The 25,885-nt window shown below is 62.0% G+C and overlaps 1 protein-coding gene across 1 annotated transcript in view; it reads right to left on the bottom strand.

Moving 5' to 3' along the window:
• The window catches only part of SMTN (smoothelin), a 56,000-nt gene extending 36,999 nt beyond the window's left edge, over window positions 1-19,001 (bottom strand). The window contains exons 1-2 of the mRNA XM_054006225.1: window positions 18,915-19,001; window positions 17,274-17,488 (exon numbers count right to left, since the gene is read on the bottom strand). Of these exons, the coding sequence (XP_053862200.1) occupies window positions 17,274-17,324 (51 nt within the window). The 5' untranslated portion in view covers window positions 17,325-17,488; window positions 18,915-19,001. The remainder of the gene's footprint in view (window positions 1-17,273; window positions 17,489-18,914) is intronic.
• Window positions 19,002-25,885: the final 6,884 nt, after the last annotated feature.

The raw sequence follows: 25,885 nt of genomic DNA, 5'->3' as shown, positions 1-25,885 counted from the left end.
AGCAGCGTACCCAGAGCCCTGGGGGGGACACTGCCAGGAGCACCCAAGGGAGCACAAAGGGGACCCAGACAGGGCAGCCCCTCAGCTCTGGCGCAGGAAGAGCTGTTCCCTGGCTGGAGCCTAGCAGCAGATACTCCCCCAGTGAGTCCTGGGCTCCCCCACTGGGGCTGCTAACAGCCGGGCATGTGGGGGTGTCACAAGCCCATGTCCCCCCCGAGCCAGAGCCCAGCCAGGCCCCCTAGGACAGAGTGCAGCCCTGCCCCTTGCGCAGAGGAAAGCAGGGGCCAGGCAGGCCGAGGCCCGCAGAGCGGAGCTGGCCAGGACAGCGGGTAGCTCGTTCAGAGCTCAGACACGCAGGGGACCCCCACAGTCTAGGCAGGGGCTTCCCTGTGCAGCATCAGCAAGAACGTTCTGGGGGAGGGGAGGATCAGAGGTGAAACCCCCTGCATTTGCCATGCAGAGCGAGTGGGGGGCACCCCCCCCCCCAGCAGTTCCAGCCCCTCCCCCTCCCATCCATCAAAGTGGCCTCCACCTGCAGCCTCTGGAAAGGCCCCGGCAGCTGAGCCGATCGGGCCTGGCGTCTGCCTGACCAGCCCTCTCCAAATGCTGCCCCAAGGTCCCCCCCGTCAGCGCCCAGCCTTACCAGGCGCCGAGCGAGCGGCACCCCAAGCCCCCAGTGCACCAAGCTCAAGGCTCCTACCACTGCTCCAGCCACCAGCCACTGCCCAGGGCCCCGTCTGCAGTGTCACTGCTGGGGGGGGGAAGTGCCGAGACACCCACCCCGAGGCAGCAAACCCGCCCCCCCCCAGTCAGAGGAGCCCCAGCCCCCTCGAAGGGCTCAGCTGCAGGACGCGGCTTCCCAGGAGAAGGGAAATCCGGGGCTGGGGTGGGGGAAATCAGATGGACTCTCCCCAAGGCAAGGCAGTGGCATCGCCGGCTAGCCGTGGGCAACAGGCCCAGCACCCCACTGTGCGGGGGCAGTTGGCTCAGATGAGCCCTCAGCCCTGTGGATCTTCCAGCTGCTCCCAATGAGACCCCCAGGCTGTGACCAGCTGCTGAGCGAGCACCACCGCCCCCTCCCACCGCCCCCTCCCGTCCCACTGGATGCGGGTACAGGCCTGCCCAGCCCCCAGCATGAGGGGACAGATATCCCTGTGGACATCTGTGACGGAGCAGGGAGCAGGGCAGATTTGACCTGGGAATGTTGCAGGGGGGTTGCAGTGGGGATGTGGGACTTCCCTTGAAGGAAGCTACCTGAGCTGTAACCTGAGCCAGGAACGGGGGTGGGGAGAATTAACACCTTCTGCCCGGGAGACTGGACAAAGGAGAGGAGCAGCGGGAGGGGCTGGGAGTTTAGTTTCGGTTGGGGCTGGGTGGTGCAACGCAGGGAACCCCAAGCTGGGGTCTAAGCTCCCTGAACCTCCCAGAGGGACCTAATTGAGGGGGTCTGGTCGTACCTACACGCTCTGCTTGAGACGGTGTTCCTGTCCTTAAATAAACCTTCTGCTTTACTGGCTGGTTGAGAGTCGCAGTGAATCGGGAAGAGGGGTGCAGGGCCCTAACTCCCCCACAATCCGCAACAACTGGTCTCTCCCCCCTTCGAGACTGAACTGAGCGGGGTCACTCTGACCAGTGACCTGGGGAAGTTCAGGGCTCCCTCTCCGGGACAATGCGTCCGCTATCAGGTTGTCACGTCCCTTCACATGGACCACGTCCATGTCATAATCCTGCAGGAGCAGGCTCCATCTCAGGAGCTTGGCGTTGGCTCCTTTCATCTGGTGCAGCCAGGTCAGGGGAGAGTGGTCGGTGTGCACGGTGAAGTGACGCCCAAAGAGATATGGCTCTAGTTTCTTGAGGGCCCACACCATGGCCAGGCATTCCTTCTCGATGGCCGCGTAGTTCTGCTCCCGGGGTAGCAACTTCTTGCTCAGGTACACGATGGGGTGTCTCTCCCCCTTTTCATCCTCCTGCATTAACACCGCCCCCAGTCCTGTGTCTGAGGCGTCGGTGAACACCATAAAGGGCTTGTCAAAGTCTGGGTTTGCCAGAACTGGGCCACTGACCAGAGCCTCCTTCAGCGCCCGGAGAGCCTCCTGGCACTCCTCGGTCCAGACCACTTTGTCTGGCTTCCCCTTCTTGCACAGCTCAGTGATGGGGGCAGCTATGGCGCTAAAGTGGGGCACGAACCTCCGATAGTACCCTGCCATCCCAATAAAGGCTTGGACCTGCTTTTTGGTTTGAGGAGCGGGCCAGTCTCTGATCACCTCCACTTTGGCTGGTTCCGGCTTTAGGCAGCCGCTTCCCACCCGGTGGCCTAGGTAGGATACCTCAGCCATCCCCACCTTGAACTTCTCCGGTTTTACGGTCAGCCCAGCCTTCTGGAGTCGGTCCAGCACTTGTCTAACCTGGGATATGTGGTCCTCCCAGGTCTGGCTAAAGACACAGATGTCATCGATATACGCCACGGCAAAACTCTCCATCCCCCTCAGTAGCTGATCCACCAGGCGTTGGAAGGTGGCCGGCGCTCCCTTGAGGCCGAAGGGCAGGGTCAGGAACTCATAGAGCCACAGAGGGGTGACAAAGGCCGATTTCAGCCTGGCATCTGCATCCAGCGGCACTTGCCAATAGCCCTTTGTAAGATCCATGGTGGTAAGGTACCGAGCACCTCCCAGCTTGTCTAGGAGCTCGTCCGGCCTGGGCATGGGGTAGGCATCGGCTACAGTGATGGCATTGAGCTTCCGATAGTCCACACAGAACCGGATCGACCCGTCCTTTTTGGGGACCAGCACCACCGGCGAGGCCCAAGGGCTGGAAGACGGCTGGATCACCCCCAAAGCCAGCATGTCATTGACCTCTCTTTCCAGGTCCTGAGCAGTTTTCCCTGTGGCTCGGAAGGGGGAGCATTTTATAGGCGGGTGCGATCCTGTCTGCACCCGGTGGACAGTCAGATTAGTGCGTCCAGGCTGGTTGGAAAACAGCTGTTGGTACAGATGCAGCACCCCTCCGATCTCAGCTCGCTGGGCAGGGGTTAGCCGATCAGAGAGGGGGATTGCTTCCAGGGGGAAGCCAACTCTTGTCCCAGGGAATAGATCTACTAAAGGGTCATCTCCCTGCCCCTCCCACTGTCCACACACGGCCAACACCATATTCCCCCTGTCATAATATGGCTTCATCATATTCACATGGTACACCCGGTGGTGGTGTGCCCGGTTCGACAGCTCCACCACATAGTTTACCTCGTTTAGTTGCTTGACAACCTTGAAGGGCCCTTCCCAGGCGGCCTGGAGTTTGTTTTTCCTCACGGGGATGAGGACCATCACCTGATCCCCAGTGGCGAAGGCGCGGGCCCGTGCTGTGCGGTCATACCAGACCTTCTGCTTCCTCTGGGCTCTGGCCAGATTCTCCCTGGCCAGGCCCATGAGCTCGGCAAGTCGTTCCCGGAAGGTCAGGACATACTCCACCACCGACTCTCCGTCAGGAGTGGCCTTCCCCTCCCATTCGTCTCTCATCAGGTCCAGGGGCCCCCTTACCCGCCTTCCATATAGCAGTTCGAAAGGCGAAAACCCGGTAGACTCCTGGGGTACCTCCCTGTACGCAAACAGCAGGTGAGGTAAGTATTTGTCCCAGTCCTGCGGGTGCTGATTCAAATGTTTTCAGCATCATTTTTAGCGTCCCATTGAACCTCTCCACCAGCCCATTGGATTGGGGGTGATATGCTGAGGCCCAGTTGTGCCGGACCCCACATCTCTCCCACAAGCACCGGAGTAGGGCCGACATGAAGTTGGACCCTTGGTCCGTCAAGACTTCCTTGGGGAACCCCACTCGGCTGAAAATGGTCAGCAGCGCATCCGCCACAGTGTCTGCTTCAATGGACGATAAGGGCACTGCCTCGGGGTAGCGGGTGGCGAAATCTACCACCACCAGGATGTATTTCTTCCCAGACCGGGTCGTCTTGCTGAGAGGTCCCACTATGTCCATGGCCACCTTCTGGAAAGGCTCCTCTATGATGGGCAAAGGTCTCAATGCTGCCTTCCCCTTGTCCCGGGCCTTCCCCACCCTCTGGCAGGGGTCACAGGATCGGCAGTACTGCCGGACGTTGGTGAAGACCCCGGGCCAGTAAAAGTTCTGTAGCAGCCTCTGCCTGGTGCGCCGGATCCCCTGGTGCCCTGCGAGAGGGATGTCATGGGCCAGGTACAGTAGCTTGTGGCGAAACTTCTGGGGAACCACCAGCTGCCTCCTGATCCCCCACGACTCCACTTCCCCCGGGGGAGCCCACTCTCGGTACAGGAACCCCTCCTCCCACAGGAACCTCTCCTTGCATCCTCTCCTCATGGTCTGTACCACACTGAGGTCAGCCAGGCCCCTTAGCTTCCGCAGGGAGGGGTCCTTCTGCAACTCGGCCTGGAACTCGGCGGCTGGGGAAGGGATGGGGACCTGCTCCCTCTCGTCGGCTGGGTCGGAAGCCCCAGCCACCCCGCGGCCTGTCCTTGGGTGTTCCCTCCCCACCCGGGAAGGGTTCGGTGCCTCCGGTGGGACATCCTTCCCAAGGTCAGGGCGTAGTGCCCCTCGCCGGCTCTGGCTACGGGTCACGACTAAGGCGGTCTGGGGGCTGCTTGGCCAGTCCTCTAGGTTCCCCCCCCATGAACACCTCAGTGGGCAAATGGTGGTGCACTCCCACGTCCTTGGGGCCCTCCTTGGCCCCCCATTTCAGGTGTACCCTCGCTACGGGAACCTTGAATGGGGTCCCGCCCACCCCGGTCAGGGTCAGGAAGGTGTTGGGCACCACCCGATCTGGGGCCACCACCTCTGGCCGGGCCAGTGTCACCTCTGCGCCCGTGTCCCAGTATCCATAAACTTTCTTCCCATCCACCTCCAGGGGAACAAGGCACTCGCTCCGCAGGGACAGCCCCGCGCCAACCCTGTAAACGGAGAACTTTGAATCCGGAGCATCTGGCCCCCCAGAGAAGCTGGCCGGGGGCCCTTCTCTCTCTTGAGCAGTTGATAAGCTGCCAGCCCCTCTTGCGTGGGAAGCCTGCCCCTCGTCCGTCTGGGCCTCTACCAAGTTAACCCGGTGCGGGTTCGGTCTGCTCAGTTTGTCCTTGAGCTTGGGGCACTGGGCCCGAACGTGGCCTCTTCGGCCGCAGTAATAGCAGCTCAGGTCCCGTGGGTCCCCTCGAGCTGGTCGGTTGTCCCTGATGCTGGGCATTCCCCGTGGGAGGGGATTCCCCATATTCCCCCTTTGGGAGGTCCCAGGGTGACTCTCTCTCTGCATCGCGGCGGGCCTGTTCCTTTGGGGCTCCTCCCTGCCACCCCCTGACCGGCTCTTTACAAACTCATCAGCCAGCTGCCCGGCGTGTCGCGGGTTCTCTGGCTTTCTGTCCACCAACCACAGCCTCAGGTCGGATGGGCACCGCTCATACAGTTGCTCCAGTACCAGCAGTTTAATCAGGTCCTCCTTCGTCTGGGCTCCACCAGCCCACTTGCTGGCGTATCCTTCCATGCGGACGGCTAGTTGCAGATAGGAGATCTCAGGGGTTTTATCCTGACTCCGGAACCTTTCCCGGTACATCTCAGGAGTCAGCCCAAACTCACGTAGCAGGGCCTTTTTGAATAGTTCGTAGTCCCCTTTCTCTGCCTCTCCCAGTTGGCGGTACAATGCCACGGCTTTGGGGTCCAGTAAGGGGGTAAGGACCCGGAGTCTGTCCGCGGGATCAACCCGGTGCAGCTCGCAGGCCGTCTCAAAGGCCTCCAGGAAGTCATCCATGTCCTCCCCCTCCTTGTATGGGGCCATGATGCACTTATCAAATCTCCGTGCAGTCCTGGGTTCTCCCTCACTCACCGCAGCCGGGGGTTCGCTGCCCTTCAATCTCGCCAGTTCCAGGTCATGCTTACGCTGCCTCTCATTCTCCTCCCGTTCATGCTGTCTCTGTCTCTCTTTCTCCTCCCGTTCATGCTGTCTCTGTCGTTCACGATCCTCCAGCTCTCTCAGTTTTAGCTCTTTCTCCCATTCCAGCCAATTCCGCTCCACGGATGCCGAACGTCGCCGGGAGGATCCTCTGCTGGCCGGCGGGCTTCGCCGGGGGGATCCCCTGCTGGCCGGGGGGGTCACGGCGCCTTCGGTATTTGCTGGGCTCCTCCCCACCCTTCCCCTAGGCATAGGAAGGAGGGGTCTCGGGAAGCCCTCAGCAGCCGGCTGACCACTCCCAGCTGGGACAGACACTGGTGCCTGCGCTGCATTTGCCAGGCTGCTTCCCTGAGACACAGGGATCAGTTCATTCGCGCGATCTTCCGCCTCCAGCTGGGCAATGAGCTGTTCTTTGGTGAGCCTCCCAATGCGCAGCCGCCTCTGCTTGCACAGCTCCACCAGGTCGCTCTTAAGCCGCTTGGCATACATCTTCCTGCTGGCCACTCACCGGCCTGTGTGCTCACAGCTCCCCACAGTTCCCAGGGGGACCCCTAGTGTGCCAGCCCTTCTCGAGGTCACCGCCTCTCTGCCAGGGTCGAGCTGCAGACTCCTCCGCCCCTGGGACCACTCGCTGCGATCCCCCCGGGGGATCCTGTTACTGCAAAAGTCCTTCTCGCTGGTCACACACTCCCAGGGGTAATAACCGTCTCTCTCCCACTCTTCAGCACGCCTGGTCCCCGTCAATCCCCCTTCGTTTTACTGCTCCCCAGTCACTTACTGCAGGAAGCGCCGTCCACGGGGTGCAGTAGATCCCGCCGCTGCCACCAGTTGTTGCGGATTGTGGGGGAGTTAGGGCCCTGCACCCCTCTTCCCGAGATTCACTGCGACTCTCAACCAGCCAGTAAAGCAGAAGGTTTATTTAAGGACAGGAACACAGTCTCAAGCAGAGCGTGTAGGTACGACCAGACCCCCCCTCAATTAGGTCCCTCTGGGAGGTTCAGGGAGCTTAGACCCCAGCTTGGGGTTCCCTGCGTTGCACCACCCAGCCCAAACTGAAACTAAACTCCCCGCCCCTCCCGCTGCTCCTCTCCTTTGTTCAGTCTCCTGGGCAGAAGGTGTTAATTCTCCCCACCCCCGTTCCTGGCTCAGGTTACAGCTCAGGTAGCTTCCTTCAAGGGAAGTCCCACATCCCCACTGCAACCCCCCTGCAACATTCCCAGGTCAAATCTGCCCTGCTCCGTCACAACATCACTCCTAAGAAATGGCAGCGCAGGGAGGGGGGCAGAGTGGGGCCGGTGGGAGGGGACATGGAGGGGTTTGGAGCCTTCCCCCTCATGGGTGCGGACAGAAGGTGCCTCATGTCCCTGCCTTTTGGCACTGCAGCTCCTTATCTGAGCAGGAAGGAGGGAACTGCTCCCCCCGGCCTGCCCCCCCGCAGCAGGCCTCCCTCCCCCATCCTGCTGACAGCGCTTGGCCCCGGTCCCATTTCCTCGATAATGGGTCACATTTGCCCTCGTTGTCAGCTCCGTTTCCTGGCCGCCCCACGTCCCTCTGCGGCGCGCCCGGCCCCCGGGCCATGCAAGAAGGGCAGAGGGCAGGTCGCACTGGCCTGCTGGGAGCAGGACCGCCTGAATCAACATGGCTGGCACACACACTCCCAGAGCGAAGGGCCAGGAGCTCCCGCACCCCTTCCCTGCCAAGACACGGCCTGCAGCCCACACCACTGCCCCACATGGCCTTCCTCGCCCAGAGCACTGGCCAGGACCCAGGCCAGCTGGGAGAATGGCACTCCTCACGCTCTCCAGTCGCAGCTGCACCCCTCAGCCTAATGCTCTCTGGCTGGGCTGCTCCCCCAGAAACCAGGCCTCTCTTCCAATATTGGGCCTCTGGAGCCCGCTCGCTCCCAGCCAGCCAGCCGGCATGGGGGAGACCGGAGAAAGGCAGAGAAGCCAGCCAGGGTCTCCAGCACTGTGCCGGCTCTAGACGGTATTGCTCTGCGCTTGGTTCCCTGGAAAGCATTCCCTCTGCGGAGGAGAGATTACAACAGAGCAGGGGAAGCATCCACATCTCTAACCCACGTCAGCACCGAGCCCAGGACAGGGAAAACAAACAGCCCTCGATGCTCTGCGGCCAGCAGCGCAGGGGAAACAAATGTACTGGAAACCACAGCCTGAGCCGATCGGCCGGGAAAGGACTGAACGTTCCACCCTGCTCAGCTCGGGACGTGCCAGAGGCCCTCGCGCATCACCACCCCCCACCAGGCAGTAAATTAACGGTTACGAGCTAACGCCTGCCTAGCGAAACATACAATGTGGCCTTGTAAACAGGGCTCCAGCAAGTCACGGGTGGGCGGCTTCCCTGGCAGTGCCAGAGCCCCCTGCCATTCACAGGCCTCTCCCCAGCACTGGGACGGGGCAAGTTTTCCCATTTATAGGCAGCTATAATTACCTCCAAACCCGCATGGCTTTGGGGAAAGGCAAAGGACCGGAGGGAGCCAGCACAGAACAGAGAGAGGGGCACCAAGGAGCCAGACACTGGGCACATGGACGGACAGACTGAGCAGACAGCTACGGACAGTAGTTGGGTGCACTTCTCTCATGGCCTGCATCTCTAAAGGTGCTATGGACCACCTGTCTCTATGAAGCCATACATCCCAGCCCCAGGCAGCCATCTCTGGGGTGGGTCACGGCAGCTGTTTAACAGCACATAACACGGCACAGCAGTTCAAAGGAAGGACTACAGGTGGGTGGGGGAGGGGGATCAGTGGGAAAGCGAGAGCCAGGGCTGGGAGAGGGCTTGAGGGAAGGTAAAACGAGGATCCAAAGAGGGGGGCGGGGACACAATCCTTCCCAAAAGCCAGCATCAGTGAAGAAACAGGTGGACCCTGCACCTGCGCCCCTCCAGCCCTGGCCCGCCCTTTGTCTGGCCCCAGCTGGGAGGGGATTTGCATTCTGCATCTCTAATGAGCCAGACTGGAATGTGGAGAGGCCGGGAGGGGGGCGCATGCCCCAGCTTTGGGTCGACCTGGTCCAGAGGGGGCTCAGCACAGCTTAACAGGCTGGGCTGGAGTCCACGGATGCATCCGGCTGCGTGCGAGAGGTGGGGGTGTCCAGGCGACAGCGCGGGCCCCTCTGCCCCAGGCCTTGTGTACCAGGGGTGCAAGTCTCCCCCTCTCTCTGGGAGGATTTTACTCCATGTTCCTCAGACACATTTACAATCCCCCTGATCGCCCCACGGCCCTGCCAGGGGGGCTGCCAGGGCAAGCTCTCGGGGCTGGTGCCACCCCGTGCAGGCCGCAGGACCCGGGGGCTCTGCCTCCCCCATGATCAGGCTTGGCCACACGTCCCTCATTGCCGCATGGGCTGAGCCTGCCTGGCTCCTTTCAGAAGGGGAGGCAGCAGTGTGACCATTCAAACCAGCCAATCAGCTGCCAGCTGGGCCAGGCAGCACCACCCTGGGCAGAGCCCAGCACCAGGGAGCCTAGCACACACCCAGCTCGGGGGCGGGAAGGTTCCCAGCGAACCAGCCAGGTGAACCCCGAGACAGGCAGCGCCTGCACAGGCCAGGAGCGGATTCTGCAGAAATCACTAGCCCCCCCCCATGGTGCCCCCTAAGAACAGGCCAGCCCCCTCCCCCCACCCCCAATGGCAAACCCCTCAGGAAAGCATGGGGAGGAAAGCGGAAAGGGCGGGAGGGAGCGAGAACCCACGGGTTTAAAGGGAGCTAGGGCTGGGAAGGGGGAAGCAGAGGGGAGCAGAGGCGGCTGGGCGTGGAGAGGGGGAGGAAGTGCAGGGAGAGGCAGGCAGTTTCTCCTTATATGGGCTAATCCTCTTCCAACACAGGCAGAGCCAAAAGCCAGCAGAAAAATCCCTCCTCCCATGCCAGCTCGGAAGGGGCCTCTCCCAGCCGCCAGAGGCAGAGCACACAGCTAGGGACAGCCCCTGGGCAGGGGGCTCCCCCCACAGCCAGGGATGGGGATCCTAGCCCTCTCCAGCCCCACAGGGGAGACAGGGCAAGAGCGACACGCGTCAGAGAAACCCAGTCACCACTCCCCTTCCCCACAACGCCTGGGCCCAGCCCCTGCTGCTCTGCCCACATGCCCAGTCCTGCAGGCACAGCAGCCACTGCCAGGCCGGACGAGAGCACAGGTGACAATCCACATTGTGCGGGGAGCAGCTGGGCCCAGTCGCCCCTGGGGGGCAGAGAGGAGGAGGGACAGCCATCGCTGGAACCCAGCCATGCTTCTCCCCCTCTGAGCACACCCTCCAGCGGAGGAGCTGCTCCATCACTGACTGAGTCAAGCCCCTGGCTCCCCAGGGTATGAGGAGAATTCAAGGGGAAACTGAGGCACAAAGTGGTTTCTGGCACAGCTAGGGCACCTGTGGTCTATGCCTGGCAACAGAAATAAAGCCCCTCTCTGCCGTGGCCTCGGCGAGGGCTCCGCAGCTCCACGCACTCAGAACAGGTTGAGTTGGGTGCCCTGGCTCTTCTCTTCACCCTCCAAGCGCACAGAAGGGCAGGGCCCGAGTGACAGCCCAGCACCAGGCTCTAGCAGGACAGACGCTCTCCTCACCGGGCCGCTCAGGTCACGCAGCCAGACCATAGCAGAGTCCACACGAGACTCCAGGGCCTTGGCTACAAGAACCAGGCGCCAGGACAGATGCACCTGGAGACCCGTCAGCAAGCAATCCAAACAAGAGCTCAGCGAGGGCCTTGGGCCCCGAGGGGGCAGTTGGGCGCTGGGCAGGGGACGGTCACGGGACTGTGCTGGAGACAAGATAAGGCTCCCAAACTGCCATCCAGCACCAGCTGCTGTCACTGGGGAGTGCCTGCCCCACAGCAGGGCCCCCACACAGGGCAAGGAGCTCCCACACAAGCCGGGCATCACATGCGGGCCCCTCTCATGCCCTCCCACCTCCCCACACTGCTGCCCTTCCCAGTAACCCTCCAACAGCTGCCACCACCCTGCCCCAACGCCGTCCCCTGCAGGTCTCAGCAGAGCTCCCCTCCTCCGGGCATCACCCGGAAAGCGCCTCCTCCATGGAGCCAGTGACGAGCGTCTGACTGCAATCGCTCCCCTGGCACCGGGCAGGCCTGCTGCTCTCCCGACAGCCGTGTGAGCGCCTGGTGCCTTCCCAGCATAGCCCCGCTGCTACCTAGCAAACCAGGTGCCCCAGCTCACCCCATGGCTGCTCCCTCCACCGAGACTACGCTTCAGTGGAGTGTCACACCCCCGCCCCCTTCTCCCCCCAGCCCAGGCTGCACCCCCGTGCCCATGCCCCCTTCCCCTCTCAGCGCAGGCTGTAACACTGGCCTCATATGCGCCCTGAGCTCACCTTCTGCACCCACACCTCCACCGCCCCGCTCGGGTACACCACAGCACCTGCTCCCCCTCCACTGGCCTGGACTACGGAGCCCCCCGCAGCTCTCCGCACTGCCCCAGCTTCGCCCCGCCCCGAGAGGATCAGCCACACCCCGGGCTCCCCGCAGGATCTCTCACTCCAGCTGGCTGCACTATCTGCTGTCCAGTGCCTTCCCCTCTGCTGATCTAGTGCCAGCTTCCTCCATCCCTTCACGTCAGCTCCCCTCCGTGGGGGCCACAGCCGTCTTCTCTGCAGCTCCCCGCGCTACAGCTCTGGCTGCCCGCTCCCCCGCCGAGCCTGGGGGCGACAGCCGTCTTCTCTGCAGCTCCCCGCGCTACAGCTCTGGCTGCCCGCTCCCCCGCCGAGCCTGGGGGCGACAGCCGTCTTCTCTGCAGCTCCCCGCGCTACTGCTCTGGCTGCCCGCTCCCCCACCGAGCCTGGGGGCGACAGCCGTCTTCTCTGCAGCTCCCCGCGCTACAGCTCTGGCTGCCCGCTCCCCCACCGAGCCTGGGGGCGACAGCCGTCTTCTCTGCAGCTCCCCGCGCTACAGCTCTGGCTGCCCGCTCCCCCACCGAGCCTGGGGGGGGGGTCAGTCCACTCCCCCCCGCCGAGCCTGGGGGCGACAGCCGTCTTCTCTGCAGCTCCCCGCGCTACAGCTCTGGCTGCCCGCTCCCCCACCGAGCCTGGGGGGGGGAAAATCGGTCCACTCCCCCCCGCCGAGCCTGGGGGCGACAGCCGTCTTCTCTGCAGCTCCCCGCGCTACTGCTCTGGCTGCCCGCTCCCCCGCCGAGCCTGGGGGCCACAGCCGTCTTCTCTGCAGCTCCCCGCGCTACAGCTCTGGCTGCCCGCTCCCCCGCCGAGCCTGGGGGGGGGGTGTCAGTCCACTCCCCCCCGCCGAGCCTGGGGGCGACAGCCGTCTTCTCTGCAGCTCCCCGCGCTACAGCTCTGGCTGCCCGCTCCCCCGCCGAGCCTGGGGGCGACAGCCGTCTTCTCTGCAGCTCCCCGCGCTACAGCTCTGGCTGCCCGCTCCCCCACCGAGCCTGGGGGGTGGGGGGGGTGTCAGTCCACTCCCCCCCGCCGAGCCTGGGGGCGACAGCCGTCTTCTCTGCAGCTCCCCGCGCTACAGCTCTGGCTGCCCGCTCCCCCGCCGAGCCTGGGGGCGACAGCCGTCTTCTCTGCAGCTCCCCGCGCTACAGCTCTGGCTGCCCGCTCCCCCGCCGAGCCTGGGGGCGACAGCCGTCTTCTCTGCAGCTCCCCGCGCTACTGCTCTGGCTGCCCGCTCCCCCACCGAGCCTGGGGGGGGTGTCAGTCCACTCCCCCCCACCGAGCCTGGGGGCGACAGCCGTCTTCTCTGCAGCTCCCCGCGCTACAGCTCTGGCTGCCCGCTCCCCCACCGAGCCTGGGGGGGGGGATGTCAGTCCACTCCCCCCCGCCGAGCCTGGGGGCCACAGCCGTCTTCTCTGCAGCTCCCCGCGCTACTGCTCTGGCTGCCCGCTCCCCCACCGAGCCTGGGGGGGGTGTCAGTCCACTCCCCCCCACCGAGCCTGGGGGCGACAGCCGTCTTCTCTGCAGCTCCCCGCGCTACAGCTCTGGCTGCCCGCTCCCCCACCGAGCCTGGGGGGGGGGGGGTGTCAGTCCACTCCCCCCCGCCGAGCCTGGGGGCCACAGCCGTCTTCTCTGCAGCTCCCCGCGCTACTGCTCTGGCTGCCCGCTCCCCCACCGAGCCTGGGGGGGGTGTCAGTCCACTCCCCCCCACCGAGCCTGGGGGCCACAGCCGTCTTCTCTGCAGCTCCCCGCGCTACAGCTCTGGCTGCCCGCTCCCCCGCCGAGCCTGGGGGCGACAGCCGTCTTCTCTGCAGCTCCCCGCGCTACTGCTCTGGCTGCCCGCTCCCCCACCGAGCCTGGGGGGGGTGTCAGTCCACTCCCCCCCACCGAGCCTGGGGGCGACAGCCGTCTTCTCTGCAGCTCCCCGCGCTACAGCTCTGGCTGCCCGCTCCCCCGCCGAGCCTGGGGGGGGGGGGTGTCAGTCCACTCCCCCCGCCGAGCCTGGGGGCGACAGCCGTCTTCTCTGCAGCTCCCCGCGCTACAGCTCTGGCTGCCCGCTCCCCCGCCGAGCCTGGGGGGGGGTGTCAGTCCACTCCCCCCCGCCGAGCCTGGGGGCCACAGCCGTCTTCTCTGCAGCTCCCCGCGCTACAGCTCTGGCTGCCCGCTCCCCCACCGAGCCTGGGGGGGGGGTGTGTCAGTCCACTCCCCCCCGCCGAGCCTGGGGGCCACAGCCGTCTTCTCTGCAGCTCCCCGCGCTACAGCTCTGGCTGCCCGCTCCCCCACCGAGCCTGGGGGGGGGGGTGTCAGCCTTCTTCTCTGCAGCTCCCCGCGCTACTGCTCTGGCTGCCCGCTCCCCCACCGAGCCTGGGGGGGGGGGGTGTCAGTCCACTCCCCCCCGCCGAGCCTGGGGGCGACAGCCGTCTTCTCTGCAGCTCCTCGCGCTACAGCTCTGGCTGCCCGCTCCCCCACCGAGCCTGGGGGGGGGGTGTCAGTCCACTCCCCCCCGCCGAGCCTGGGGGGGGGGGTGTCAGTCCACTCCCCCCCGCCGAGCCTGGGGGCGACAGCCGTCTTCTCTGCAGCTCCCCGCGCTACAGCTCTGGCTGCCCGCTCCCCCACCGAGCCTGGGGGGGGGGGTGTCAGTCCACTCCCCCCCGCCGAGCCTGGGGGCCACAGCCGTCTTCTCTGCAGCTCCCCGCGCTACTGCTCTGGCTGCCCGCTCCCCCACCGAGCCTGGGGGGGGGTGTGTCAGTCCACTCCCCCCCGCCGAGCCTGGGGGCGACAGCCGTCTTCTCTGCAGCTCCCCGCGCTACAGCTCTGGCTGCCCGCTCCCCCACCGAGCCTGGGGGGGGGGGGTCAGTCCACTCCCCCCCACCGAGCCTGGGGGGGGGGGGGTGTCAGTCCACTCCCCCCCGCCGAGCCTGGGGGGGGGGGTGTCAGCCTTCTTCTCTGCAGCTCCCCGCACTACCGCTCCAGCTGCCCGCTCCCCCACCAAGCCTGGTGGGGGTGTCAGTCCACTCCCCCCCGAGCCGAGCCGGGGGGGGGGGTCGGTCCACTCCCCCCCGAGCCGAGCCGGGGGGGGGGGGGTCGGTCCCCACCTTGCCACCCAGAGCGCACTCCCAAGGGCTGGCTCCCAGATACGCGCAGGACGCACAGGCCAAGCACCGGCCCCCCGAGCCCCAGGGGGTGCCAGGTCTCCAGCCCCCACCGCCTGCTGAGACGGGACGTTCCCCCCAGGCTGACTCAGCTTCCCGCCGTTAACCATTTCCCAGGATTACTGACACAGCACCTCGGTCACCAGCAGTTTGGCCTTTGGAGCGCCGGAGCCAAACCCTCCCACTCGAGGCCAGCGGCCGAGATGGGGGAGGGGGGAATTAGCAGTCCAGCTGTGCCTGGCCCCACAGCAGAGAGAGCAGCATGGGGCCCTTGGCAGCATTGTCCCCCAGAACCAGGCTCTCCGGGCCGCTGTGCAGCCCAGGGCCCTAGCTGGAGGACTCCCACCCCACGACAGCCCCAGTGTGTCACCCTGGGTGATCGCAGCCCCCATCTCCAGTGCAGTCCATCGCTAACTCCCCGCGGAGCTGCTCTGCTGGGGGTAGCCAGGGGGCCAGGACTGCCCACGGGAGGGAGAGGGGAAATCCGGCCTCCCTGCTGAGGACAGCCCAGCCCAGCCACATAGCCTGCAGCCCCGCCTGCCCGGCCGCGGCCCCAGCGGTGTGCTTCGGAGCAGACCGCTGGCTGGCACCCACTCAGGAGCCCCCCCACTTCCTCACCCTGGGTTGGGAGCTCTCTGACCACTCCAGCAGGCAGGGCACACTGAGCAGGGAGCAGGGCCTAGGGTGGGGGTTATTACTGCGGGGGGACTGCAGACGCTTTGCCCTGGGACCCAGTGTCTGTCCAGCAGCCGGGGGAGAAACAGGGCAGAGGAGGGCGTGCTGCTGCCGAAGGAGCCAGTGGTCCTGGAGCTACCTGCTGCTGGGCACAGCAAGTGGGTAGTGAAAGGAGGGGGATGGGAGGTTTCTGTCCCAGCCCGCGGGGTCCCTTCCACAGGCACGCTAAGCAACTCGACACACGCACTAGGGGGGAGCTGGAGCAGATGGGGAGCGCTGGCTGCTCCAGGGCAGAGGCCCTGCAGAGAGGGGGCAGAGCGCTTCCTGCTGTGCCTGGATTCTAGCAGCAGAGAGCAGGGCAGGGCCACCCGAGCGGGCAGGAGCCAGAGACCGGAGCCAGACATGCACAAGGCAGCTGACAAACAACAGCATCAACCCCTGTCCCTGGCAGCAGGAGCCCAGAGGCCAGGCTCAGCAGCACAGCTGAGCAGGGCAAGGCAACGGGGCAAGGGGCAGAGTGCGTCTGGGGCAGCCTGCAGAAGGGACTGATGCACGCCAAGGCCAGGGATACGGTCAGCAGCAACAGGACAGCGAGCTTGCCAGAGCCGCACCACGCCAGGCACAGAGCTGGGGAGTGGCACCCCCCTCTCCCCTTCTGGTGCCAGAACAAGGGGGTCGGGCCCCTACGGGGCCATCACATAGGCGGGGCATGGCAGACCCCCACTTCCTCAGAGAGCGAGCACTAACCCTGCTGTTCACTGGGCACCCACCACCCTCTCTGCCTATGCATGTCCCCCATCGTCAGGCACTGGTGGGGAGGCTCGGCAGGGGCGGGAGCTGATCCCCCAGGGTCCCTGTGCCCCCCATGGGAGCAAGCAGCAGCCGCCTCAGGAGATTGGGCCAACACACTGCGGCGCTCCCCACCTCACTCAGCCCCACGCAAAGCGCCGTCGTGGGAGCAGTGGCTGGAGCCCAACGCACCTGCCCTCAGTGGGGAGAGCTCGCAATCCCAGAGTGGGAGGGGACCCCAGAGCCCCCCTTAGCCAAGAGCTCAGCACACAGCCAGGGACGCCGGGCAGGCACTCACACAGGGCGCTCCCAGGGGCCAGTCACTGTTATCTCCAGCCACTGGGGTGACGGGCAACAGGCCCTGCAGCCAGCGACCGGCGCCAAACGCAGGGGCTGCAGACACAGCTCCCTCAGGCCCCATGGTATGGAGCACCCCCAGACCCAGGGAGCTGGCCAGCCCAGGCCATTCCACTAGACTCGCCCCATCTCATTGCCCCCACCGCACACAGCAGTGGGCTAGGACCGCTCACCCTTCTGTTATGCCCAGGCCTGAGTACAAACTAGCACTGCTTCACTTCAGCCACGCTCACGCCGTTCCCAGGCCCAGACCTGGCCCAGGGGGTCTCTGGGGAGCAGGCAGAGATGTTTTACCTCCTGAGTTACAAACAAGCAGCCTCCCAACCCCTCCGGCTGTGCCAGCCAAGCTCACCCGATCGCGTGCCCATAGCGCAGCAACGCCACCAGGCACCGAGCAAGCCAGCAGCTAGGAAACCAGTTTCAAAGGAAGTGTAGACAGGGCCGAACAGCCACGGCATTGATCTGCCTCCACCATGGAGAGAGAACTGGTCTCAACCAGATCCCAAACTGTGCCAGAGCCTAGGTGCACAAACGTCCCATTTACACTGCAAGACCAAAGCATGGCAGGGCTGTACCTGAGTCCCCCCCAGCCCAGCAACAGTTACAGTGTAAACAGAAACAGAGCCACAACCCCAGTGGGCAGGGCCTGACTCTGGCAGCAGGCTCTACATACGTCCTGCCCAGGTTGTGCTCTGGAAATTACAGGAGTTGTTTCCATTTCTTCGTCCCATCCTGATTACAGTGGAACACCTGACACATACTCCCAGGCACCCAGAGTGCCCCAGCGCTCAGCCAACCACCACGCGCTACAGGTGCCACACTATCAGGGGAAAGGCTCAAGCAGAAAGGTGAATGGAGCAGTGGTTTCTCTTTTCTTTCAGCAGGGAAGGTCTGAGCGCTCTGCGGAGAGGACGCGGCCAAGGTCAGGAGCTACCGACAAGATACACACGCACGTTCCCATGGGGCTGCACCTCAGGAGGGACTCACCAGTTTCCGGAGGGCTCCCTCATCCATGCTCAGGAGGTTCTCTTCAGACATGCTTGCCTCCCTTCACGCCAAATGCAGGCCTGGTATCAGTGACTGCACTGTTCTGGGCAGCTCTCAGGGCTGGATGCTGCGTGGAAGTGAGTGGATGGGAGCGGGCCGTAGGGCCGGGGTCAGGGCCCGTGCTGTTCTGGGACTGCCAGCTCACAGAAGGAATTCTGCAAAGGAACAGATTGCAGGATGTCAGCGAAGCTGCAAAGAGATTCCTGGATTTATTAAACCTCTGACGAAAGGCAAATGGGATCAACCTACAGCTGTTTCACTGGTTGCTAATCCCAGGGCTGGAAACAGAGTCACTCTGAAAGCAAACCATAGCACACTCCAAGATCCTCACCAACACCCTATGCTCTGCCAGAGGCAAAGCCTGAGCTGAATGCATCCGTCCCACTCACACAAGGCTTCCGACTACTTCTCCAGCACTACACCCCACGTTCATGCATCTAGATCTGCCAGCGCCCCTTAACCACGCTCCCTCCCCAATCGATTAATCCAGAGACACCATCCACCCACCCACCAACACCTCCTTTTTGATCAGGAAGAGAGATTCCCCAAATACAGCTTGATCTTATTAAAACCAAAATAAGAGACATTCCACCTCAGAGAGGTGCAATATTTGGGCATAAAGAACTACAACCAGAAAGGGAAGTGGCCAATCATATCAGTTACCCCCAGTTTATTATTGTGGATTGGCTGGTCCAAGCATACCCACCTTTTTTAGTACTGACCAATTCCCCCTGCCCTGCCCATGGTATTTGTTGCCCTCAGAGTTTAGTGCTGGTGAAAGTCATCAGGCTACTAGACAAAGTGGAGGACTCTGCTCTGGGGCGACAAGGAGCCCGTCCCATCCACGGCTTCTCCGCTGAGCCAACTCTGGTCGCCAGTGAGCCCCAGCTGTGAGGTGGGTATCGAGCTCATTTCACATAAACCACCAAATAGCCATTGGCAGCTTTCAGGCATGGCTTGTCTCAGGTCCAAATAAACTAGTCCTGTGGTGAAAGGCTGCATACACCCACTCCTACCAGGTTCTACGCTGGCACTGGCCGGGGTCCCAGATTTCCTTAATGCAGATTGGTTCTATGTTCGCCCCCCCCCCGAATGGACTAAAGGAAGTAGGAACTGCCAAACCAGATGAGACAAGTCGCTCATCTCTGACAGTAGGCACTACCGGACGCTTTAAGGAAGGGAAGGAAAAACCCACAGGGCAGGGCTCTGGAATAGTTTGCCCCAGGGAGCCAGGGCTTGGTTTAAATGAGAGACTTTCCCAACTTTGGGGTTTGTTTGGGTTGGGGGGAGGGGTTGGTCAACATCTTCCCCCCCCCTCTTTAATCTGGATTAGCAAACAGCACCCCAATCCAGATTTGGCAATCTCCCCAATTGTACAATCCAGATTAGAGACCACCCGACCTCCCACCCTGGGATTAGCCAGATCCACTAATTCCTTAATCCGGATCGGAGAGCACCGCCCCCATCCTCAACTAGGAACGGCCAGTCCTTTAACCCACACTGGCCGCTACCCCTCCAAACCCTCAATCCGGATTAGTCAGTGCCTGCCTCCCCTCTAATCCGGAGCGCTGCCCCGCGCACCTCTCGTAGCGTTGCTTCGGCCAGGCCATGAGCCCCGGCCACGTCCCGGCTCCTCTCCGCTCCTGCCGCAGCTGGGACTGAGCGGCGCCCGCCGCGCCAGCCCCCAACCCCCGCCTGCCAGCCCCGCCCACACACCCACTCCCACCAGTCACCAGGCGCGGACCGCCCAATCCGGCTCACGCTGCTTCTCCATTGGCTCATTTCAATTCATTGACCTCCCCGCCCCGTGGCCAGAGCCCCGCCCCGCCCGCGGCATTCTGGGGCGTGTAGTTCTGAATGGCGCGGGGCGGGGCTGGGCTAGGGAGGTGCCCGTGCCTGGGGGTTGCGGGACGGGGCACGCTGTACTGTACAGGGATTGGATGTTGGGGGGCTGAGGCCGCACTGGGGGAAGGGCATGGGGGGGGGCTGCCTGTTCTGGGGGCGGAGCCTGTGCTGGGGGGGCGGAGCCCGCGCTGGGGGGAGGGCATGGGGGCGGGCTGCCTGTTTTGGGGGCGGAGCCCGCGTTGGCATCCACTGCCCCACTATCTCCAGGACTTGTTGCCACTCCTCTCCGTGTCGCTGTACCGCTGCCCCCTGCTCCACTCCCCAGATGCCTTGTCTTTGGCCTTCGTCCCCGCCTAGCCCGTCCCTGCCCTCCATATAGACCCTTACCCAGCCACACCTCCCACGCCACCCTCCGGCACCCATTGGCATGTTCCCCACCATGCCATCGTGCTCTCTCCCATGCTGCCATATGTGTGGGAAAACACCCGCAAGGCCACGCCTTGAAATCACTCTTTAACACCCCTCTCTGTGTGATGCCTACAAACCCCATGCTGGGGGGGCTGTGCTCGACAGCGGGGAGCACTGGGGAATGGCTGTGCGTAGGTGCCGGTTTGATGGTCTCTGTGTGCGTGACCAGGGGCTGATGCTCTCCCAGGAGAAGAGGCCTGATGGGGTGGAACCTGTGGTTTTTGTGCTGGGCTGCCGCACCACATCACAGCCGGCGAATGGGGAGAAGAGCCGGCCCTTCTGTCGGGTGAGCACTGCGTGGTGTTGGGGCCCGGATACCACAGTGATGTGAGCAGTACAAATTGCAAGAATCCAGACAGCCAGCCAAGGACAAAACCAAAGTGGAGCAGGTTCAAAGGCCACAGGGGAAGAAGTGGGGTTATTAGTGGCACAGCACAGGCAAATGCTGTAGAAGATTCCAAAAGACTGTGAGAAATGTTGCAACAAATCTGTGGCCCCTCAAGACTTTATTGTGCTACACTGGCCGTTTGAAATCCCAGGGTTACAGCCGGGTATGGACCTCTGCTCCTTCTACCCCTTCTGTGGGAGCTAAAGGAGAATCTCCGGCAGCTGTTAGTAAAACAGGGATCATGACACACAGCTGGGGCGCTCTGATTCTACCAATAGAAGGCAGTGGGGTGGGAGGGGGCAGGTGCATGCCTTGGCTAACTGGGTAATTATAACACTTTAGTAGCTCGGCAGGTGTTCAGTGTGTTTAAAAACACTAATTAATGCAGTGAGGTCACAGTGCTAGAAGAGGAAGCCGAGGTCCGGGGATATCAGTGATTCACTGAAAGTCACGTGCCGAGCTGGGGGTATGAGGCAAGTACAACTTACGGTTGGGCCACCCCATCCTGCTGCCTTTCCCATAGTAGCCCTGCCCCCCGGGCATTCCCAGATCCCAGTGGCCCAAGGGGAATGGCTAGTAGTAACAGCCAGCTGGTCTTTACATTCCCTCCTGCAGCCCTCCCTGTCTCTCTCGTGAGAGGGTGAGCAAGCCCCAGTAGCCTCTCCAGTGCTAGGCCAAGGGGCGATGCCCTGCTAGGGAGTGGGGTGGAAACTATCCCTGCCAGAGTCAGGCTGACCGAGGGGCCCCCTTCCAAGTAAGGGGGGTAGGGAAGCAGACTGTCAGCTGAGTGGGGGCTAGCGCCCATGGCTGGGCAGGCATCTGAACAGACTGGGCTGGGCCAGCTGTGTATCTGGGGGTTGGGAGGCTGTGAGAGGATGGGGGTATAGCTGTGAGGCTGGGGAGATCTTAGGGAGACAGACTGAGGTTACCCACTGGGGTTAGGGGTGGGGAGCTTGGTCCAGGGCTGCTTCTATCCCCATCTCTGTATCTGGGTCAGGCTGTGCAGAGAGGGTGGCTCCCTCAGTCCCTCAATGCCGTGGGAAGGGAATGTCCTCTGAGCTGCAGGTGTCACTGTCCCCATGGCAACCTGCCAGCTGCTCGCATGGCCTGGGAGGATGCTGCCCGCTCCTAAGCAGCACTTGCCATCTCCTCCTGCCCTGCCCCTGAGCAGGGGGACCTGGGGGCTCTGGGTCAGCAGAAGCTACCCAAGGGCAGCAGCTGGGTACTGTGGTGACACAAGGGCTGGGCAGGGTCTCTTGGCTCAGCCTTGCCTCCCATGTGGGGAATTGGGCTGGGTCTGCCCTGGAAGGCTCTAGTCTGGCAGCTCCCTGCTCCCAGCCTGGCCTGTGTTTATTTGGACTAAATATGGAAAGTCAGCCCTTTATTTTGAGCACCAGACACGCCCCCGATTCCAGACTTTGTTCTGAACTCCATCGCCATGACTTTCACCCCTTTGCTGCCCTCTCCCTCATCTGCACCTAGAGATCACCGCCCTGCCACTATGTGGTGGGGGGACGTACGTCCAAGACCACAACCCAGGAGCTGCCTGCGCTGGGAGCACAGCGCTCTTGGCTTCATTTCATGCCTTCTTCTGGAGTGAGTGGCCTGGTGACTCAGCTCGAGGTCTGGGGAAAAGGGAGAGGGAGCAGACAGAGGGTCTTGCTCTGTGCCTGCTTCTATGGCAATGGGTGAAACCCATGTGAGGGAGGGGCCTGAAGCCAGTGCTGGCAGAACCCCTTTGGACGGCTGCAGGTGCATTGCCTGGGGAGTCATGTCCTAGGTGTCTTGTATCTGCCTGGGGATGTGTGGTTGCTTCTCCATCAGTTTTTCACCTTCATTCACCAGATCTAAGAGGTCTCTCCCAGTGGGCAGTGTGGACCTTTGGCAATAAGAGGCTCCCCACAAGTAGGGCCTGATCTCCTAAAGGGGTGCTGGGGGAGAGACACAACAGATGGGCCGCCGCAGGCAAAGCCGTCAAAGTTCATTCTCCTGATGAATTCAGCAACTCGTGACCTGAGGGTCTAGAGACCAGGTTAGGGATCCACGTGCCAATTCATACAGCTATAGAGCATCAACCGGCAGCATCTCGCGCCCTCCCTGCCCACTGGGGGGTGTGGCTCTGCAGCCCTGTCCAGGGATGCTCCTAGGTTCTCCACTGCATGCAGTCACAGCACTGATCCACAGAGCCGCCTTTGCAGAACGGGACTCGTCCATCTGCTCCCAGCGGAGGGGGCATGCCCTCCGCGTATAACCACCGAGCCCCTTTGGCAGCTGGCCCAGAGTAGAGCTGCCCAGAGGCGGGGGGCATTGTGATGAACTGGGACTGTTCTTAATGTGGTCTTTGAATGCTGAGTGGGGAGTGTGGTTAGGACGGTCTACATTGGGGGATGGGAGACTGGCCTTGAGGGAAGATACTGGAGCATGTAACGTGAGAACCCAGGAGGAGGCTGGGGCCAGGTGACACCTTTGCCTGGGAAACTGAACAAAGACTGGGGGGCGAGGCTGGGTGAGAGACGCTGGAGGGAGTGAGGGTTGCAGGAGCTGGCTGGTAATGGAGGGACCCTGGCTGGGGCTCTGCCCCCCAGTGGGGCTGTGGTGCCCCTGGGACCCCAAGATGGACCTAACTGAGGGGGTCCTATTGTCTGTGCCTCCAAGACCTGTCTTGGACTGTGTTCAATAAATAAACCTTCTGCTTTACTGGCTGGCTGAGAGTCATGGTGAATAGCAGGAAGCCGGGGGGGGTGTCTTCCCCACCCCACCCCCACTCCATGACAGGCATCCACTGGGGTAGCTGAAACCCCCCTCTGCCCCCACACCAGAGCTGCACTTCGTCTGCAGCCCTGGATCTGGCCCTCTCGCCTTAATGCTCCCAGAGATGATTAAACCTGGCTCTTTGCTGTCCAAAAACCTCCTCCTGGTTCATGAGATTCCGCCACTTCCTGCCTCTCCCTTGACTCAGGTGCAGAAACCTGTTTGTCCCGGTCCTTGCACTCTTCAGCATATTTCCCTTCCCGGCTCCTTGTGCGCTGGCCCAGCCAATGCCACAGGGGACGACTGGTTTTGTTTAAAAAGAAACTCTTTCCATTGGAATGAGAAACAAACACTGAACACATCATGGAAATATTGCCGTCCTGTGCCGTGTTTGCGACCGCTTTTTACTAAATCCCACATTTGGGTGTAAATTGGACCTGCGAGTGTCCCTTTAAGTGCTGGTATTGTTAACCATTACCCTGCTGCTCCCCAGCAGACGCAGCTCGCTTAATGCACCCTCTTGCATGGCCTCAGGCTGTCTACACTAGAAATGCTGTGGCTGTAGTGTAGACATTACCATGGCTGGAGCGGTTCTTCCCTCGCTGTAGTAAACCCACCTCTCTGAAAGGTGATCGCTGCATTTAATGGTGTCTACAGCGGGGCTGAGATCAGCTTAACTATTGCCCAGGGCATGACGTTTTTCACAGCCCTGAGAAACGTAATCAAACTGCCCTAACTGGTCTACAGACCGGCCCACAGAGATGGGAAAGATCCATGAAAACCCAAGTCCCTCTCCCTGCAACAGGGTTCCTCATCTGTTCTCTAGTCACCTGTGCTAGGTAGTTTAATGTCCCAAGTAATGAGGATGCACCCCTCTGGCGCGGTGCCCAAACCCCCTCTTCTTCCTGGCTTTATCAAGAAACTGCAGCCCAAGTCATCTGCCCAGGCATGGCTATTTCCTAGGGATTCAGATCCAAGACAGACCCTTCCCTGGTGCCCGCTCCCTTTGCTTAGCCAACAACTGCCACCTGTGCCCAGGAGCCGATTAGCAGCCCCTGCAGGGTTCCAACACGTGGTCACAGGATGGGCCAGCTGCAGTATCCCCCTTACACATTACAGGTGCCCAATGAGGGTTACTGCATTACCTTAACCAGGACCATGTCCCAAGGGGCTCCTCGCTCTGAGGAAAAGTTCACTCCCTCCCATGCATCAGCTGACTCTCCTTTTGGCATTCCCCAACTAGGGTTCTAACCTTGCTAGGTCTCTTTGGATCATTTGTCTGTCCTCCTGGGTATTCACATCTCCTCCTTGCAAGTTAAGTCCTGGGTGAAGTTTGCCAAGCTGATAACTTGCTCCTCCCAAGTCTGGTGAAGGAAACCTAATAGGCTGCTGCGTGGGGACTCAGAGGAGACGTGGGTTCCAGACCTGGTACTGCCATGGGCCAGTTGGGTGACCGTGAGCTAGTTGTTTTCCCTCCCCTTGGCCTGGCCTGTCCAATAAGTCCTGGATATATTTAGCTTTAGGACAGTGAATGTGCCGTGCTAAAGTGAAGCATGTGCACCAGTGTTAGCAGCATCAGGACCTGAGACGGTAAGTTCTTTGGGCAGAGCTGTCTCTTGTTTGCATCCGTGCAGCCCTGCAGGTGGTCCCTTGGCAATGCTACAATCTTACTGCCCCTTCAGGCCGGGCGGTTCACCCGTACTCGGGGCCTTGCAGGGTTGTTTCTGTTAGGTGAGGAATAAATTATACCAGTCAGCTCTAGTCTTTGTCCACAGAGTCCTGTTTGATCACAGAAGAAACCAGCAGCAGGCAGTGTCCTTGCTCAGAAATCCCCAGGCCTGCCTCTCCAGCGATCTCTGTGCCCAAGGAGCCCACTGCCTCTGCTTTGACACAGCGTCACACTTCTGCTGGCTCTCTGCCTCTAACACACACAGCCTGCAACCAAAATCCTAGCCCCTGGTTTGCAGCTAAGGAAACCCCTGTTAATCTACCTGGGGTTGCTCTGACTGGCCATACGCCCCATAGCCTTGAGCAGTCACCTCCCTTGTCTGCAGCTGTCTTTATTACATAAAGGGGCTTGAGTGCTCCTTCTTTTGAGCCTGAAGGAGGGGGGCTTGGCCACATCCATTGGCTTTAACGAGGTGTGTGTGTGGATCCAGGACTCCCCAGATGACCATTAGCGCCTTCCAGCGTAACCACATTAATAATTAAACTGGTCCTCTCTCTGCTCCCTTGCTCAGGGTGTTCTGGGCCACGCGGGTGTGGTTTGCTCATGTGGGGTTTATTTCCCTATCACAACTCCCAGCATGGCAAGGACCATCCATACGCTTCACTGGACATTCTCTGCTTCTCTTCTGGAGCAGGACTGCCGTTGAATAAGGCCGCATGTAACTGGGATCCCTTAGTGCCCTGCAGACACGATGGGGTTCCTTGTTCCTGCGGGCTGGTGGCCTGCCAGCCAGCATTCGGCCCAGGTGGCTCTCTTCTGACCCACCACAATTGGAATTAGTTTTTCAATTAAGACTTCACCAGACACAGTATCAAATGCTTGACTGCAATCCGCTGCACCCCACCCACTGCCTTCCCCCTCTTCTAGAGCTGTGATTCTACCAAAAAAAGCAATCCTCTTTGTCTGGCAAGCATCCTCCTTTATAAATCCCCGTATAAGTGCTAATGCAGCCGACGGCTCCCAGTTCTGATCCCCTTGTGCTGCTCAGCGACTCCCCGTGCTGGGAGGGGAGGGGGTTGGCCCTCCCCCCTGGCAGCGGCTGTCAGTGGTTACGAGGTTAAGTTCAGACCTGCTAGCTAATTGTGCAGCTCTCCTTATTCTGGCCCAGCCTCAGCGGGGAGACATTTACGAGCCCCCCCAGCGGGGTGAGGAGGCGCACAGTGCATTCTTGGCTCAGGAGAGCGCGGAGAAGGGCTGGGGCTGGGAACATCTGAGCTGGGAACGTTGGCGGATGACCTCACTCTATAAAAAGAAATAACAGGGCCCTCAGCGTCAACCCAGGGCGCCCAGCAGATGGCACACACCTGCCTCTCGGGGACACGGCAGGTTGGGGAGGTGCTGCTGGGTGGGGCAGTGGTGGGGGAAGGATGC

This window comes from Malaclemys terrapin, chromosome 16, assembly GCF_027887155.1.
Source record: "Malaclemys terrapin pileata isolate rMalTer1 chromosome 16, rMalTer1.hap1, whole genome shotgun sequence".
Taxonomy (NCBI): Eukaryota; Metazoa; Chordata; order Testudines; family Emydidae; genus Malaclemys; species Malaclemys terrapin.
Note: the sequence above shows the minus strand (reverse complement) of the source record. Positions and strands in the feature narration are given on the sequence as shown.